This window comes from Mixophyes fleayi, chromosome 6 (assembly GCF_038048845.1).
Source record: "Mixophyes fleayi isolate aMixFle1 chromosome 6, aMixFle1.hap1, whole genome shotgun sequence".
Classification (NCBI taxonomy): domain Eukaryota; kingdom Metazoa; phylum Chordata; class Amphibia; order Anura; family Limnodynastidae; genus Mixophyes; species Mixophyes fleayi.
In genome coordinates, this window is record NC_134407.1 from 56,680,355 (window position 1) to 56,700,108 (window position 19,754).

At 38.0% G+C, this 19,754-nt stretch overlaps 1 protein-coding gene across 1 annotated transcript in view; it reads left to right on the forward strand.

Moving 5' to 3' along the window:
- Positions 1-19,131, forward strand: part of ADAMTS14 (ADAM metallopeptidase with thrombospondin type 1 motif 14) — a 132,684-nt gene extending 113,553 nt beyond the window's left edge. The window contains exons 16-22 of the mRNA XM_075215202.1: positions 905-1,068; positions 4,224-4,389; positions 6,944-7,076; positions 8,990-9,197; positions 12,894-13,023; positions 14,681-14,785; positions 18,058-19,131. Of these exons, the coding sequence (XP_075071303.1) occupies positions 905-1,068; positions 4,224-4,389; positions 6,944-7,076; positions 8,990-9,197; positions 12,894-13,023; positions 14,681-14,785; positions 18,058-18,638 (1,487 nt within the window). The 3' untranslated portion in view covers positions 18,639-19,131. The remainder of the gene's footprint in view (positions 1-904; positions 1,069-4,223; positions 4,390-6,943; positions 7,077-8,989; positions 9,198-12,893; positions 13,024-14,680; positions 14,786-18,057) is intronic.
- Positions 19,132-19,754: the final 623 nt, after the last annotated feature.

Below are 19,754 nucleotides of genomic sequence, written 5' to 3' on the forward strand. Positions count from 1 at the left end.
AGTTCACTAGCAGGTTGAGGAGCAAATGGAAGCAGGGCGGGAACTGGAGAGCACACACTAAGCAAAAAACAGACGGTCCTTGGTGCAAATACAGATTTGGGCCTATATGCTTCATTTTGGGAAATTGTGCCTTGATTTCCACTAGGGCCATAGCTTTGTATAGCAAGATAGCCGCATTTGCAAGGGAGCAGCAATTTGCTTGGGCAGATGGAAGGAGTTGATATTCCTGGCAAAGTAAGGAGTACTGTTGCTGGTGCACATCATTTTGCCAAGAAATGCAGAAACTGAGATTTCATGTTGCAGAGCAATATTACTGAAACAACATAAAACTGTAGAGAGAGGGGACATAATCAGGGTCTTTCTTTGTCCTCTATGACCACTCCTACTACGCTAAAGCTCTTTAATTGCACCAGCTGAGAGCTGGCGGTGGTAAGGTCTCATGCTATACATTTAAGGGGAAGAGTTTTGCCTTTGCACATTCCAGATACACTCCTGAGTAATGTACTAACACACTTCATCACACAACAATGGCACCTGTAAAAACGACAGTCCCCATGGACACTGCACTGTTTAAAGTTAAAAAATAATAGTAATAGCTACTTTTTAAAAAAAATGGGCGTTGTGTGCACTTCACAAATGATCTTCACAGACACCAGAGTTGTACATGGGAACTACAAGAGGACCACACATGTAGAACAATCATAGAAGTCCTCACAAGGGGCTCATTGTATTAATCCAAACAGAAAAGGGGATGACACACAGACAAAGGGTTTTGCAGAGGTCTGGTGGACAAGGGGGGAGAAGAGGATGTGTCAGTAAATAGGATAAACAGTACTTTTTACCTTCTAAGTTGTTTACTTTCAGGTTAATCATTTCATTGTCATATTCTGTAATTTTGTTACAGCTATTAAAAATCAAGTGAGTGGCAATTTTATTCTGAATGTTAAAGGCAAGGATAACAAGTCAAAGACTTTCCTAGAAATGGGCCTAGAGTGGGAGTATACCATTGAAGATGGAAAGAAAAGTGTGAAAACCACTGGACCGCTGCATGAACCTATAGTGATCTTGGTAAGCTCACTGTACATGATCAGCTTTGTTACTGTACCACATCTACTGTAGACATCTTATACCTATTTTATAAGTTAGGAATAGGAACAGAAAAAGACACTAAGGGGCAGATTCAATTTGGTGTGAGGTGATGCGATGTGTCTCCGGTACAGTCCGTGGAGAATCATCGCTTCCCATATAGGTTGCAGAAAAATGAGCTGAGATTTCTTAACGTAGTAGCCGGCAATATGCGCAGCTGAACATCGCGGGGATGTTCTGCAGCACCTCACCCTGAATTGAATCTGCTCCTAAGCCTCTGTTTTATGCACATTATTTCTCACTTGTATTCCGAGACTCCTCCAGTACTTCTTCCTAAGATCCAGAACTAAACTTGCTTGATGCATCCAATGCGCACACTTGCCTGGGGCCTGTGTCTAATTGTACTACCCTGGCATAACCCTTTTTTTTTGTGTGATGTTTCCTGAGAACTTGGTTGGTTTGAGCTATTATAGAATAGTCAGGGTACAATAGAGTTATCCGGTCTTGCTGATTTATTTAACTGCTTTTTGGTGATTAATGTGCTACACCTCCATGGACTTAGGGGAAAATGACATCTGAGGTGTTGCTAGAAGCCATGCAAAGCTATATAAATCTATATTGCACAAGGAAAGGAGTTGTCTGGGCTGAGGACAGCTGCAGTTGCAACTAAACAATTGAATAGGTGGAGTCCCATGACCCCAGGTAACCACTGTGTGACCCTATGATTACTATTGTACCTTCACTTAAGCCAGGCCTGTCCAACCTGCGGCCCTCCAGGTGTTGTGAAACTACAAGCCCCAGCATGCTTTGCCAGTAGACAACCTGTTGATAGCTGGAAGGGCATGCTGGGACTTGTAGTTTCACAAACATCTGGAGGGCCGCAGGTTGGACAGGCCTGACTTAAGCCAACCAGATTTAACCTTCTCCACATTTCGGGATGGAATAACTTGTCACCCAGGTTATATGCCCTTTTATTAAAATGATCATATATAATGTTGGTGCCTTATCAATAACGGATAATCATAATATGTAAAATGTTATGCTGAAAATAGAATTATTTGCGATAAAACATCTGTCCACTTATAGGAGAACATATATAGTGAGTTGCAAAAGAAAATAATAAGAAACATTAATGTTCTACTTAAAAATCACATGACATGCTGAGATGTGTGAGAATGTGTGTGTGTGTGTGTGTGACTGGCAGCCATACTTCTCTGCGCTCCAGAGATATTTTGAAAAGGAGATAATGATTTGTAGGAGGACAGCTAGGAAAACATAGATGCCTGCTTAGAAGGTACTTGCTATTTAAAAAAAAAAAACAACTTCTCTGTGAAATTGCTTCTTCAACATTTTGAGTGAAAAAACAGTATTTTTATTACAAAACTAGGTAGACCTGCTATGGACATGTGTTTCTTGTCCTGCATTTGGTAGTATAAATGTATAGACATCTTCCTTCCTATCTGTATGCGCCTTAGGCAAATCTGCTTCAATTTAACTGTAGCCTGCTAAATTCACAAAAATGCAATATTCTCTTAATCATTTGTGATGTACGTTACAAAAGGCACCATCAAAGCACCTCTCCAGCACAAATGCTTTCATGCAGCTGAATAAATATGTATATCCTTTACAAAACCAGGAAGTTTTGGTGGAAAACAACTGTAGCTTTATCTGTGTTAAATAAATATTGAAATTGAACATATGAGAGTGGGAAATCGATTTTTTTTTTATCTGTGTGTTCATTTGGGCATAATTAATTCATAAATTAACCAATGCTAATACTTTTAACTGCTATAGGTATATAGAGGTTTTTTTTTTTATAACTATAATTACAAATGAGCTCATTTGCTTCAGTACCTTTTGCATATGATTTACAGTCCATTTTATTTAGTACTTGAATTTTTTTATATCTGTATTTTAAAAGGTACAGTAATAATATTAGTAAGGGCACTATATGTGTGGAGTTTATATGCTTTACCAGTATTTGCATAGTTTTCCTCCGTGATCTGGTTTCCTCCCATAGTTCAAAACATAATAGTAGATTCATTGTGGTCTGACAGAATGGACCCTAGTGTGTGTTTGTATGATAGAGAATTTAAACTGTAAGAACCAATGTGGAGGGACTGATGTGAATGATTCCACATTCTCTGGAAAGAGCTGTGTAATATGGTGGTGCTCTACAAACAATTGATCATAATAAAGTAAAGAAATGAGCAATTTGATTTCAAATGAATCCAACAAATCCAAATATTATATATCCAGGTCATTGTCACCATGATCAGCTATTTATATAGCGCCACTAATTCCGCAGCGCTGTACAGAGAACTCACTCACATCAGTCCCTGCCCCAATGGAGCTTACAGTAAATTTACTAACACACACACAAAGACAGACACATACGTCAATTTGTTAACAGCCAATTAACCTATTAGTATGTTAGGAAACTGGAGCACCAAAAGGAAACCCACGCAAACACGGGGAGAACATACAAACTCCACAGAGATTAGGCCATGGTCGGGAATCAAACTCATGACCCCAGTGCTGTGAGGCAGCAGAAGTGCTAACCACTAAGCCACCCTGCTGCCCCAGGGTCAGGCCTTGGATTGACTTGAAATTGCCCTAACTCATCAAATCAGAAAGCATGGTAACCAGAATCTTTTCATTTGTTATATCAGAAGTAAAACAACAACACCCAGAAGCCTATGCACAGGTCACATTGCATTGTTGGACCAATCAGTGACCAGTAAATACTGGGCTTATTTTATATGTATAATAATCTTTATTGTGTGTTTGTCTAATTGTTTGTATGATTTGCCATGCCCAGGAACTATGTGTGAGGCTGGTCATGGATCTGTTATGTTATACAATGCTGGAGATTTCTGGGGTACTACTCTACATTGGAATTTATTCTGCATTCATTTAGTGTTTGGGCATAATTACCCTTATATATTGTAATGATGATGTCATTTGATATGAAATATTTGTGCATATATAATGTTGAATATTGGGATAATGACCTGTATCTGTAGTGTATGTTTGAGAACAATCCATTTATTCTGTTCTTTGTATTAGGCTTTGGTTATAAATGTTCCTTGTTTCTGGTAGTCACTCTATCATGATTTTGTCATATTGCCCTGCAGGTTGTGCCCCAGGACGAGGAGCAGAAAAGCAGCCTTACATATAAATACATTATCCATGAAGACCTCTTACCTATGATCAGTAACAACAATGTGCTACTGGAGGAGATGGATTCTTATGAATGGGCTCTGAAAAGTTGGTCCCAATGTTCTAAAGCATGTGGAGGAGGTAAGTGAGACACTTCTGTACAAGCCCTACACATTTACATGTAAAAAGTAGAGAGCAAAATACATACTCAGAGTGTCTGAAACCTTTGTATACAAATGTTGTCAAGATAAATATATCCAATATGTATTATGATAGAATAGGCATGGTCACCTTTCAATGCCAATTTTGAAATCTATCTTGTACACATTTACTTACAAGTTATTGGTGGGGAAAGGTTTCAGATATTCTGTTTTCGTATATACGTTACTTTAGATGTGTTTGGACCATCTGACCCCTTGTAGTGATGCATCATGATTCTTACAATTTGGTACTCTACTCCTGGCTAAATGTTACATTTGGATTTATATTCCAAAGAAAATGAGTTCTTAATCAACTTGAGTTGTATTTGTTAACATCTGTAAGAACTATTTGTTAGGATTGGACACTTACTTTGTATGCCCCTTTCCCATTGACATGTGCAAATCAGACAATATTTATCTTGTTTGTACATTATAGAAATGTGTGTATACTTTTCAACTCAATAAATATGTTTATGGTATCAAGTGTCTTTAAAGTGGAACTAATATAGTTCACTGAAATTTTCAGGATGTATAGGAGAGAAGGCCAAGCAGCTTGAAGTGCGCTAGATGAGACATCTAGGTGTGCCAGGGCAAAATCAAGGCCATTTGCAGTGGACAGGCACTGTGCTTTGTACATGAAGTCCACAATATGCACCTGTTCCTTCTATGTTCTTTATTTTATTTGTTTTATTGATCGCAAGCAAGTTAAAGTCAACACATTCTGCGGTAGTTAAAACAAATCCCATAATTTGTATGTGATACAGAATTATTTGACATGACTAATTTGCTATGTCATTTTTGGGATGGCAACCAAAACTATTAGATAAAATTTTGAGCAACAGACTAAAATCAACATTGGCAACAAGTTAGTTACAGGCACAGTGGGCCTGATTCATTAAGGAAAGTAAAGCAAAAAAAATGAGTAACTTTGCACCTTGTGATGGCAGATTTATAGTTGGGGTAGGACATGTCCTAGATCAACATTAAATTTCAGTGTAAACATAAAGCTATTGAGTATTTGTGTGCTACATGACAAAGCAGCAGTATTTAACTTATGTGCAAAGTAATAAACTGATTTGCATTGTAACATGGTTTGTCCAGTAGAAAACTTACACATTCTTTTGCCTTACTTTCCTTAATGAATCAGGCCCATAGTCTTTTAATTCTTGGGAATAGTTGAAGAACTTTTAGCATGATAGTGTAGTCCCATCTACATGGTGCACAATTTGTCTTGGTCTACAGTTTTTATGTTCCATTACATGTACAGTATTTGTAGTTTTTATAAATATGTATTGCAATCATAACAGAAAATAATTTAAAGATAATCTGATGTTCGATTAAATATAATTTGCATAAGCAGCATTCTTAACATTGGCCTATACATAGGAAGCACAGCGGATACTGCAGATCTCCTTGATTTTGCAATGCTGCATTTGGATGTACAATGAAGATCACATGAAGGTGCCCTCTGCATCCTGACAGTGCACCCAGGTGTGGGGTCTGGTGTAGAAATCCCCAGAGGTGCACACTGCTCAAAAAGGTTAATGTCACATCAAACTCCAACCTCTGAACACTTTAATAAAAAACCCTTTCAATGAAATAAACTTTTTAGTTATAAATCTAAAAAAAACTGCTTAGTCTAGTCTCCTTTATGGTGTAATCATGAGAGTGATGAGACATCTGTGGGTATATTTACTAAACTGCGGGTTTGAAAAAGTGGAGATGTTGCCTATAGTATCCAATCAGATTCTAGTTAGCATTTTGTAAAATGTATTAAATAAATGCTAACTAGAATCTGATTGGATGCTATAGGCAACATCTCCACTTTTTCAAACCTGCAGTTTAGTAAATATACTACCAGATGTCTCATCACTCACATGGCTCTTTGTATTATACAGTAATCCTGTATGTTGTTTATTACTTTGCTTTGGAAATACACTTCACTCCCAAAGTACAATATGGAAGCACAAAGCGGGTCTCACTAAGAGGATTGGATGAGACCTCAACACTGCCAGGCTCAGGGCACCTTTTGTGGAGTGGAAATGGCTGTGTGTACAGGCTCTCACTGATACTACCTAGTAACTGACACATTACAGAGTGCTCGACCAATATAGATGTGTCACTGGCGTAACCATAGTTCTCCATAGCCAGCAGGTCAGAATGGAATGCTATTAACATTGTGTGCAGAAGAGTTCCGTGATCCTTTTTTTCCAGTAGCAATAGACGTTGTCTAATTGTGTCAATGTTGTCTATCAATGGTTACTTTCTAATAATTTATGTTTGTCTTCTTATCCATAGGGGTTGATGTGCAGCCTCTTTGCAAATAGCTTTATTTTTTTAAATGGGGGCAAAGAACAGTCAATTGTAAACCTAAAAAACTACAGAAAATCTTAGCCAAAGATGTAACACTAACTTTATATTGTCTTGCTTACAGCTCAGCATGAACATAATCAATATCACAATGTAGTTTTGACTCAATCTAATTTGTATTGTAGGTATTCAGTATACAAAGTATGGATGTCGGAGAAAAAGTGACAGCAGGATGGTTCAACGTACCCTGTGTGACAATAATAAAAAGCCCAAACCAATCCGTAAACGGTGTAACTTGCACGAATGCTCCCAGCCAGGGTATGAACAAGTTGGTAACATGAAGAGTCCTGATTTAAGTAAATGTATTGTATTTCAGTCAGTCCCTGAAAACAGCAGATCATTCCATATTGAGCCAAGCAGTTTAAAGAGATAACAATCTATATATATATATATATATATATATATATATATATATATATATATATATATATATATATACATATATATATATATATATATATATATATATATACATATATATATATATATATATATATATATATATACACACTATATAAATGCCTAGTGGCGTGTGTGGAAAAAAAACCCAAGCTGCAGCGCCACCTGCTGGGCAGAGTTATACACTGACCTATATATTTCTTGAAGGAGAAGTGACAGTTGGGAGTGGTTGGTGGTTGCCGGGGTTGACAGTGGGGAGTTTTTAACACCTTAAGTAGCTTGATGAAGGATGTGGCGATGAAGATGAAGGATAAGGTGATGGAGAAAAATGATGAGGTGGTGACATGTGGACAAAACCACGTTAAAAAAGGGCGCTTGCATCGGGAAGTAACGCTCTTCCCCTGAGGAGGCCTGGGCTAGGCCCAAATGCATGACAAGAACCTTTTTAACACCTTAAGTAGCTTGATTTGACTAGAATGCATGAGTATCATGCACGTGTTAACGTGTGTGTGTGTGTATATATATATATATATATATATATATATATATATATATATATATATATATATATATATATATATATATAATGTAGTGCAATACATATGGTATGATTGGCTGAACCAGTAGTATTGAGATACCTTCCCTGGAAAGCGTACATTCTAAATAGGTAATGGGAGACATAGCAATATATATTAGGGTAACAAATGTTGCAATACATGTTAACAACACTAAAAGCTTATAGTGCAAACAAAGAAATGCAGTGCTGTACATGTAATATGAAAACTAATGATGTTGTGCAGGAAAGTACGAGGTATCCCTTCCTCTCATATATTATCCCAAAATACACAAACATCCTGGCACTTCAAATTGATTAAGCAGAGTAGACATGAACGACAGAAAAACATCTATGTGCAAAACATTTATTTATATAAAAGATCATGGGGTATAATTACTAAACTGCGGGTTTGAAAAGTGGAGATGTTGCCTATAGCAACCAATCAGATTCTAGTTATCCATGTATTTAGTGCATTCTGCAAAATGACAACTACAATCTGATTGGTTGCTATAGGCAACATCTCCACTTTTTCAAACCTGCAGTTTAGTAAATATACCCCCTTGTCTCTTAGAAGAAAATAGTTAACAACGATAGATAACAATTTAATATGAGAGTTGCAACTCTTAGCAAAAAATCAAATAAAACTGCAGTTGGCATAAATGGTAATGACAGGTTAATATTGAATGGAGCCTATTACACATCGGTAATGAATAAAACCAAAAAACAGAATATTATAGGGATGATGTCATTTCACACTTGAGTGATTATACGAATAGAGCTACATCCCAAATGACAGCACAATTATACAAATAAAGGTTCACATTTACGTTTAGCAAATTAAAATTCACATTTAAATGTTGACCAAAGTAAACTGGTAGGTGTGGTCCAATCAATGTGAATAGATCAGGTGCAATGTCCAATAGATCTTGCACTCTATATATGAAAATCTTGATGCAACAAGTCAAACGAGGATTGAGAATCTATCCATAATAATCCAGCGTCACAGTTTGTAATAGGGTCTCCAAATAGAGTTTGTGTTATGTCCGCAATGTACATAGTAGAAACGAGTCAATTGGGAGCTGGATCCTGTGATTAGGTCCTACTATTTACATTGCGGGCATAACGCGAACTTCTAAAATGTTGTAAAAATATATCTAATAGTATTGGTAAATATAAAGTTCTAAGAAATGGAAAGTTATTTTTATTTTGTTTGTAGATGGGCAGCAGAGGAGTGGGGAGCGTGCAGCAAAACTTGTGGCAAACTGGGTGTCCAGATCAGACTGGTTCAGTGTATCCAGCACCTGCAAAATGGAACGAATCGGACAGTCCACACAAAATACTGCACTGCTGAACGTCCAGAGCCAAGGAGGCCGTGCAACCGTATATCCTGTCCTGCGCAGTGGAGGACAGGAGCCTGGTCACAGGTTAGTGCTTCTGCAGCAAAGCTAAACTTAGATTCAGCATTGTACCTTTATTGAATCACTATGGAATTGGAACAGTGTCTTTAATTTAATTAAATAGACAATTGAAGACAGTGATTTGCTCTGTGTTAATAAACAACTGGTAATATTTGCCAACATACATTGAAGCATTTCAGAAACTTGTTAGTGCTAAGAATATTTGCATTAATGTTGTAATTTTTTCTTATTTCATTCTCAGCATGCCAAGTTACTTGTCAAGGGGATCCCACATCTTCATAGTTAGGAGAGAGAGAATGCCCTAGCATCAGTGGTAGTGTTAGTAGTGTTACACATAAATATAAATATATATATATATATATATATATATATATATATATATATATATATATATATATATATATATATATATATATATATATATTTATATATGAGATGTTCACTGACCCCCCCGTGTTTTGGTTTTGGCAAAACCGCCCTCGTGTGTTTTGGTTTTGGATCTGTATTTTTTAGAAAAATTGCTAAAATATGCTAAAATCACATAATTTTGCTCTTTTTTTGTTCCTACATTATTATTAACCTCAATAACACTAATTTCAAGTCATTTGCAGTCATTTGTGACCACCTCACAGGTCACAATATAATTTTCATAAACTTTCGGACAAATACTGCAGCGACCTGGCTGGATGGTAAGCGACAGAGCAATGACACAAACACAGGGCAGTTCCTAGCACATCTAGGACACATTGACACATAGCAGTGGCAGAAAAGAAGAATGGTGCAAGATGATATTGTCCTTGGATCATGAAACTAGTTATGGTCCATTTGATCGCTCCACCCGTTCCTTGGATAACTGTGGTAATTATACAGCTAATACTTGAACAGAGTGAAGCGGGCGGTCATGTACAAGGAGACCCTCAAAGGTGGGAAAGGGATCCCGGATATCCCCACCAAGCTGCGAGCCTTCTTTGTCTGTAACTGCACCCGCAGAACTTTTATTGAAAAGAACATTTGCTCTGCTGGGAAGTCCATGTCTCGCTTTTTCCTCCTGCCTCTTTGGAGGACCTTTGGTTGGGACAACTCCTTCCCTTATAACTGGACTCGACCTTGGTTTTACCTGGATGTTGGACAAGTTGTGAGAGAGCACCATCTGGAGGGACTTAAACCAGACTTGTGGACGCCAAAAACTGTCCACACGCTCAACAGAGCTAAAGACATTATGGAGTCTGTTCCAGGGCTCTCTGCTGCAACAACAAAACGTGTGGGAGATTGTGGCATCTAAGAGGCTGACTAATACACACAAGACATTGCATGGATGGCTATCCAGGCAGGTCTGCCTCTCAGGACATTCATGCACTCCCGGAACCTGTGCTGAAATGTCCACTGCCCCTTTTGCATCACTAGAAGGGAAACAGCACAGTGTATATTTTGGGACTAAACTTAAGGACAGTGTGCCCAGAACTTGCCTTTCATGCCATTCTGTATTTTATGGATTATTTCCTGGGACCCACATCATTGGGGCAATCCAGGAGGCCTGGTGCCTTATGACCTGCTTTAAGGACGCTATTTGGCTTGCCAGGAATCGCCTCATCTTGAAAAGGGAGAAGATGACCCTCCAGGACTGTCGCAGGCCGATCCACAGCCCACTAAGAGACTACAACACCATTGACAGACCTTAGGAAGATGATTCATTTTCTCTCTCCTTCTTCTCCTCCCCCTATGTGTCTGTTTATTCAACAAAACCTTGGGCTTGTGTCTTCCCCTCCTTACCCCCTTCAACCCATTTCCCCATCACCGTTTGAAGTTTTGTTGAATGTCTTGCCTTAATTTATGCACCCTTCCCTATATTTCTGTGTGTCTCATTAAAGCTTAGGTCTTCTGTGTACTGCTGTGAATCCATTTTGATAACACAGTACAATGTGACTGCACATTTACACCAAGCCTGCCAGCCCTAGTATTTGGATTTTAGCAATGACAATTAGCAATGGAGCAATGGAACTCTTCTCTTTGTGTGTTACCTATATAACACAGTACAATGTGACTGCAGATTTGCACCAAGCCTGCCAACCCTAGTATTTGTATTTCAGCTATGACAATTAGCAATAGAGCAATGGAGCTCTCCTCTTTGTGTGTTACCTATATAACACTGTACATTATGGGACTGCAGATTTAGAAGCAATGGAGCTCTCCTGAATGTCACTGTAGACTTCGAAGAAGACTGCCACCTCCTCCTCTTTCTATTCTACCTACGATGCTGCCCAACTGCTTTACAGACTGTGTTACTCCTTCTGTGTCCCTCTGTGAAATGGCGCTGGATCGCCGTGGAGGGCAGTACTTATAGAATCCAAAACTCGCGAGATCCGATGACGTAACGATGACATTTTGCCTCGTTTTCAATTCCGAAAGCGCGGTATTCGGATATGCTAAGTTCAGGTGTGTTCAGTTCTCGGGGAACCGAGCCCAAGCATCTCTAATAAATATAAATATATATATAATATATATATACGTACACACACACACAAGTACATATTATTTTCATTCAAAAAAGTTGCCTGTAATCTTATTATCACGTGATTCATGCAGAGATCATCATATATGCTTCAATAAAACTTTTCTTTATTCATTTGGATGAATACTATCATCGTCATTATCATTTATTTATATAGCGCCACTAATTCCGCAGCGCTGTACAGAGAACTCACTCACACCAGTCCCTGCCCCACTGGAGCTTACAGTCTAAATTCCCTAATAAACACACACACAGACAGACAAGAGACTAGGGTCAATTTTGATAGCAGCCAATTAACCTACCAGTATGTTTTTGGAGTGTGGGAGGAAACCGGAGCACCCGGAGGAAACCCACGCAAATACAGGGAGAACATACAAACTCCACACAGATAAGGCCATGGTCGGGAATTAAACTCATGACCCCAGTGCTGTGAGGCAGGAGTGCTAACCACTAGGCCACTGTGCTGCCTGTACTAGAGATTTTTAACTTGTGAAGAGAATAGATTTCATAATCACGATTGTTCAATCTGCTTGTACTCTAGTGATACCATCAGTTGTAAGTAATGGCCAATCAAAATTATGAATACTGGATGATCACATTTAACACTCTCTAGATTACAACTTATTGTTCCAGATCATTTGTGTGCCAAGCACATAACAATAATAATGAAATCTATCGCAAGTTAGAGTGTGTGTGTGTGTGTGTGTGTGTGTGTGTGTCAAGGTTCAGTATCTCATCTGGCGATTACTAGAAGAGCCAACTGACCATGAATATATATTACCGGTAATCATTCTGTGCAATGGATGTTTTATTGCATTTTCAGTTTTATGCTTTACCTAACTATTACATTTGCTTTAATTCACTTTATCTGTAAACCAGCCACAGATGTGTAATTTTCTCACAGACGTCAAAGCTGCTTTAATACACAGAGACGTAAAAGAGTAAATATTTAGGTGGAATAAAGACAACTCTGCCAAGAGCTGCATCTGCTTTCCAAACATACTTTTTTAATTTGTCTTTATTTTTTTGGTGTATTTATTTATGAGACTCAGGGGAGGCTGAGGTGCATCTGTTATATGTTTGTTAGAAAGCAGTGACTTGGAAGATTCTGACATCCTGCAGAAGGAAATCTCTACACTTCCCCAAGCTGTGTAGGTCTATGTTGATTGATGTCATCTGATTGGCTTTCACAGTGCTCATCGAGCTGCGGCGAGGGCATCCAGCAGCGCCAAGTGGTGTGCAAAGCTAGTGATAACGTTATCGGACAGTGTGATGGTGACAAGCCTGAAACGCTCCAAGTCTGCAAGATGGCACCCTGCCCAGGTACAGTAATAAGATGCATCACTGAAACTTGGCTCTTGCTCTGGTTGGTCCTGTACAACCGTTTGGTAAATTTCATTATGTTGTTTTATGATCTCCTGATATTAGGCGTAATCCTGTTTTTGGAAGGTTAAGTCAGATTGTTAAAACCACAATGAAATTTGAAACACCTTGGTGTACTCAACGGCATAACCTAAACATACATGGGGCGAATGTAACAAACAAACAATGATATAGCGGAGTTGGAAGATTCCAACAAAAGAGATAAAATGAAGTATAGTATGGTACAGTCCTGAACGAGTGTTCTACACCCATACATATCTGTATCTGCATATATGACAGGAGGAGGCTTCAGACTTGGTATTGGTAACAGGATAACTATAACCCATAAGATATCAACTACGGAACACAACACAATAATGAGAAATGTATTACCCACTTTTAGTATGACAGATATGTAGAGAGAAAACAACATCACAGATCAGTCATACCCCCACTATATGGCAAACATGCTTACATTACATCTGTCAAAGTGACGCCCTTGTTGCAGCTGTTGGTTTACATCATAGAAAAGCAACATAGATATATCACTATTCTGTATCAGTCCTGTAGCTACAAACTTCTTTATAATTCTAAAGCCAGATAAGAACCCAGAGCTGTATGATAGCTCTCACTCTCTGTGCATCCCAAAACCAATTAGAGACAGCTATGCCTCAGTCTATCAGTAAACGCTAAGCAAGCTTCATTTACAAATTAAACGCTGCAGATACTAGAAGGTACATCCTGTAGACGTCATTAAATAACAAATGTTTCTACTGTAACTAGACCCAAAATTGGCTTTTGGCAGAGTGGTGAGTTGATATAGTGTATATTCTTCTTTACACGAGACTGGGCCGGAGGTCCACTTACGCAGGTATTTAATTATAAAACCTAACTGAAGCTGTAGCACGACTCATGGAAGTGCAACACAATGAATAGAGAGGAGCACACTACAGAGCTGTCCTCTCTCCCTTTATATGTGCACTATCCTTAGATAATGGAATAAATTATACCTTTTTTGACCACTGGAACCTCAGTTCATGTACAGTTGAATAATCTTTGTTTTCAGTTAGATACACAATAAAGTCCATATAAAAAAGTGCAAGTAATAATGGCCGTATACATAGATACACACCAATATTGTCGTTTTTGGTACATCACCTGGAAAATCAACGTTTCTACTTTTACTGGAGTACAGGTCTGACTGTCTTGGAAAAGATAAAACCGTCACTTCAATGCCTTGCCTAATGCCACTAATGCTTTTTTCATTCATGGCATGTATTTTTTTATTTTTCTCCTAAAATAATTTTTGGTTTAGCCTTATTTATGTTATTATTTTATTAAAGTTCTGGCCAAATAGTGTAGCAGCCAACCAGCTTGTAGAGCAGTCTAAGCTTACTCTCAGCTTTAACACAGTAGACAGCCTAGCAAGGTTAATACTTATGAGTCTAAAATACAAGTATATTGTTCGCTATGCAAGAACTTATTTGGTGACTTGTTAATTTGTAAGTGTTAACCAGTCTAAATCATATATTATACTGAACTTGGTGTTTGGGATTTCCTGCTCTCTGTAAGGTGTTCGCTAGATATCTATCTTATGTTATTGTATTTTATTTTTCAGGAAAATCACCAGGACTTACACAACATGCAGCATCTACTGACTTAAGTACCCCCAAATCACCATGGATTCCACCACAGAATTCTCCTAAAAATCCTGTCAACAAAATATCAAGTAAGTATGGAAGCCAACACAATGCATGCACGCTGCCTTTGACACTGTAGTAATTTATTAATATTGCATCTACCTGTAAAATTTGCACTGAATCACGCCAACCAATCAGCAATAAGCTTTTATCTGTCTAGTGCAAGTTACCCAACCAAAGGTAAGGTTTGATTGGTTGCTGTGGTTCACGACCAATTATGCACCTAAATGCAATTTTAGTAACTGCACCTTTGTGAGTTTATTGGTGGTGGTGGTGGTGTTCAGACTAAATTTGGGATTTGACAATTGGCCTAAGTATCTTAAATAACTTGCAAGAAAGACGGAGCAGGTCAGTAGTTGTCACCTTCAGTAATCATTTACCAACTTGCCCAATAATCATCTAAACAATTTAGAGAATATTATTAACAGGCATTGCAATAAGTTTGGGTCTCGCACATCACAATAAAAGGACGGTTGTTTGCTACCGGCTGTGGTATCAGCAGTGAATATAAGGACACTGTTCACTACTGACACAGCCATGAAAAAATACAGGCATGTAAATGGGAACCTGGTTGTATTTACTCTAGAAGATAGCACATTTTATTAAGAAGTAACTAGATTTTATGGAAGTGACACCTCAGTACAGGTCCTTTATAAACAACAAATGTGGAAAGCTGCAGAGCAAACCCTCTTGTAATCTCGCATACAGACTGTTTTGCAGATTTTATACAGGAAAATGCATTGATTGGAGGAGCCAGGGGGGTGTTTACCGACCAATGGGAGAAGTTGGGTACATCAGGGGTGATCCTTGCTGAGTACGGATTAGGCGCGTCATCATCATAATCATCATCCTTTATTTATATAGCGCAACTAATTCCGCAGCGCTGTACATTGAACACACTCACATCAGTCTCTGCCGTATTGGAGCTTACAGTCTAAATTCCCTAACATACACAGACAGACAGGTAGAGACAGGTAGAGACTAAGGTCAATTTGATAGCAGCTAATTAGCCTACTAGTATGTTTTTGGAATGTGGGAGGAAACTGGAGCACCCGGAGGAAACCCACGCAAACACGGGGAGAACATACAAACTCCACACAGAAAAGGCCATAGTCGGGAATCGAACTCATGACCCCAGCGATGTGAGGCAGAAGTGCTAACCACCATGCTGCCTATATACTTTAATTGAATACCAAGAAGGGCATTTTAGCATGTAAATAATTTATAGTTCTAATTCCACACTGAGCAAGGATCATAAATATTTTATTGGTGAATTAATATTTTTTTTCACACATTATTTCAAATATTTTATACTTTTTTGTCTTCAGTAATTTGGGACTGCTAAGGGGACGAATTTTGCTCCAGCTTTGCCAGTCTGTTTATGGGCAGCTGGGAACATAAGTACATATATATTAATGATCCTTATGTTAAGAACATAACATTGTACAAATGCTATATTGATGATATATTATTCTGAAGTTGCATGACATTTTCAAATTTATTGAAAATAATTATTACAATCTCAAGTTCCACAAAAATTCAATATTTCTTGAATTATAATTGAAAGAGAAATTTTGGTCAAAGTTATATAAAAAAAAAAAAATTCTCGACACCGATAGTTATTTGGATTTTAAGATTATCCTTGAGCTGCGAGCTGAAATCTGGTGTTAAAGGTACCGTAATTACGCACACTATTACCGTAATGGTAATAGTGTGCAAGCCGCATTACTTTTGCAAGCAATTGAATATGCCCTATGAGTCTGTTCTGCTCCCATAACTACTGATACATATAAGACTCCAGATAGTGTTTGAATGTATTGTGGCAACAGTGTTGGATTAAATTTAATTTTGAAACAAGTATAGATCATCTTTGTTATGCTACATTTGTAACTAATAATATTAGCCCATGGAAGTTAGTTCTGCTGGTGCAATATAATAACAGATTACATTTGGATACAGAATAAGGCTTTAGACAGAATTTGAGATTACTTTGGGCTGCTATCAATTTAATTTCTAAATTCAGCTTTGCTAACAACTCTGGATTGTTTTTGTACGGGTGCACTTATAACTGGATTTTTGAGATGGACATCACGTTTTTGAGATTAAGTGTTGATTCTTCTATGATTACTTTTTAGTTTAGTGTAATTATATTTATACTCACATAGTTTCTTTGCTAGCTCTTCATTTTCAGACATTTTCATTCTCTCCTATATTTTATGTATATATTTAAATTTTTTTATTAAATTGGTATGTACGTTTTACAGTCGTCTGTTTCCGCATAATTTAAGACTGGTTTCTGTGCTGTCAGGAGATTAATATTAATACTATTGCAATACTGCCACCAAGAGTTCACATCACTACATTTTATCAAAACTATAAAAAGAGCGTATTACCAACTATTAATGGATCAAAGAGCTAATATCTACTTAATTAAAACTTAATAAATTATAAACCCTATGTTCAGATTGAAAAGAGAGACAGAATGGCACAGTGGAAGGCAGAAGCTCATTAATCCCTTTTTATAAATGCAAGAGGGCAGCTTTAAAGTAGATATACAGGCTTTGTCTAGATGATGTGCTCTTTGTGAAATCTTTAAGATGTTTCTTACTTTTCACTCTCTGGCCCAGATGTGGAGTAAATCACAGTGGTCATTAGAGGACTGTCCTTAAATTGTCAGTACACAAATGTGCCTGGCCAGTGGCACTGCAGAAGTAAACCTTATGCTTTATAGACAGCCACATTGTACGATATAAGATCCACACCTTTACATGTGCCAGTGCCCAGTTGGTAATGAGTTACCATGAACATTTTCATTTTGTTTGCCATCTGCTGCTATATAAATATTTGGTTTCTTTAGGGTAATTGTCAGTGAGCTGCAACACTGCTGCAGCATAGTAAAACACTAACAGCAGCCTTGACCGCTTTTCAAAGTGAATTGAAAGGTCAGCTGAAATCCACATCCCACAAGTAGATAGGTTACAAACAATTTTATTACAGGCTTATTTTTTTATCAGCAGAAGTACATTTAAAATCACATTAGTATGATTATAGGATATATATTAAAATGGCTGGATTTCACTTTAATGCTTATAAATAGGATCACAAAAAGTCACAAATCCTATTGGTGGGGTTATTTCTCGTAGGGTTCTTAGTGTTGGCTAGTTGGGTAGGTCTCGTTGTATTTGCATAGTGAAATGTAAGCCCTGACAAATGCATTGCCAACTTAAGAAAGGTCAATCTCTGAACATTTCTCCATTTGTACGTGGTTCAAATAAAATAACAATATATTTTCTTTTTTCCACAAAAGACTCATGCCAAGGAGACAAGTCCATATTTTGTCAGATGGAAGTTTTAGCACGCTACTGCTCCATACCTGGATACAACAAGTTATGCTGTGAATCCTGCAATAAAAAGACAGTTCCTACCAGCTTGACCCCAAGTTCAGAGCATGCAGCATTGGGTCTCCGAGAACCTGAAGGTGCAGTGTTACCTAGTCCCATCCCATCAGTAACCCATGTCCCAACACTTATGAGTGTCTTGATGGAATCGTCAGGAGGTAACAATCCCATGGATGCACCATTATCTGCCTTAGAAGCCCAACAAGCCCCACAGGACTTAGTAGCCAACAATACTACCACAGGTATTTCAACTTTGCAAGTGCCAGGAAATAACAGCTCGGCAACAGATGTCGGAAAGCAACGACTATCAGAAAGTAACAGTGGGCATGTGGAGAACCCTGCGTTCAATAAAACTACAGTCAACAAACAAAGCAGGGTCAGTGCTCTGGCATCTTCTGATGTAATAAGACGAAGAAGGGAAGGTATTGAAGAAGTGCACACTGGTTCCAATGTACAAAGCACCTCAGTGTCTACATGAGCCGCATTACACAAGTCAAGGAGGGCCTGAGCAGCGTCATTGGGAATAGACTATTTTCTAAGTAAAAATAGTAAAGAAAAAGGCTTTTTTTGCATTTTGCCTGCAGCACTTTTCCAGTCATTGAAAAAATGACACACGTTTTTAATGCTAAAATAATGATAAAACCTCTGGGCCTTAAGTTAACACGCCCAGTATTGTTACCTCACAGTGCAGCGTGAATGCACTTTATGTTGTCATAAGGGTGCTACCAACTGGATTCAGAACACAAAAAGGAAAGTATTTCTGTGCCTATCACCTCAGTTCTTTAGCGCTTGTTCTTTTTTGTTGAGCTATGAAGAACTTGAAACATGGTGCTTTCTTGAGTTTAGATTAGGTTTAGAACAGCCACAGTTCTACGTTTACGTGCTGCTGTATTTGTACCTGTTTATTTTGTGTACCTCAGTGAACTTGGGGCAGTTGCAGTGAACTGCAGTGAAGTATTTTGGTTTTAAAAGGCTCCTAAGGCTCTGCAAGCATTTTTCAAATGATAACAACAGATGATGCTTTATTAAGGATTTCTCTGCTAATATATACATTTGGGTTTCCTATATTCAGTTGAATTATTTGTACTCTGTCAATTAATCCTACTTATCGGTGGTCTTACGTTACTACGTAAACGTATACCATCTATTGCTGCTACTAGAATAACAATAATATAATAGTGTGAATGAACCATCTTACACAGCCAGCATTTACATTGCATAAACTATGACACCTCAAATGTTTCCTCCATATAATTGCTTTTAAACAGAAGTAACACCTTTGATCATTGAAACGTCAACCAATCTAATGGATAGTGTGGGGGAAATGTCTCATAGTGAAGCTATAGCCATTTCTAGATGTCTCTGCATCCTGTATACCAGCAATCAGTGCTTCCAATTACGTTAAGCTTTTCAATGGCAACAAGGGGTTCATTTGTGTTACCCCACAGCAACAACTGCTGTGTTTTCCTGTATAATGATCAAGTACATGTTACATCCGTGTGATGTCAGTGGTGTGTGATGTCAGTAAATGCTAGCGCTTTGACAGGCTGCATTCTGAAGAATTCTGGATCAGCCCACATGACAGCCGTTTCCA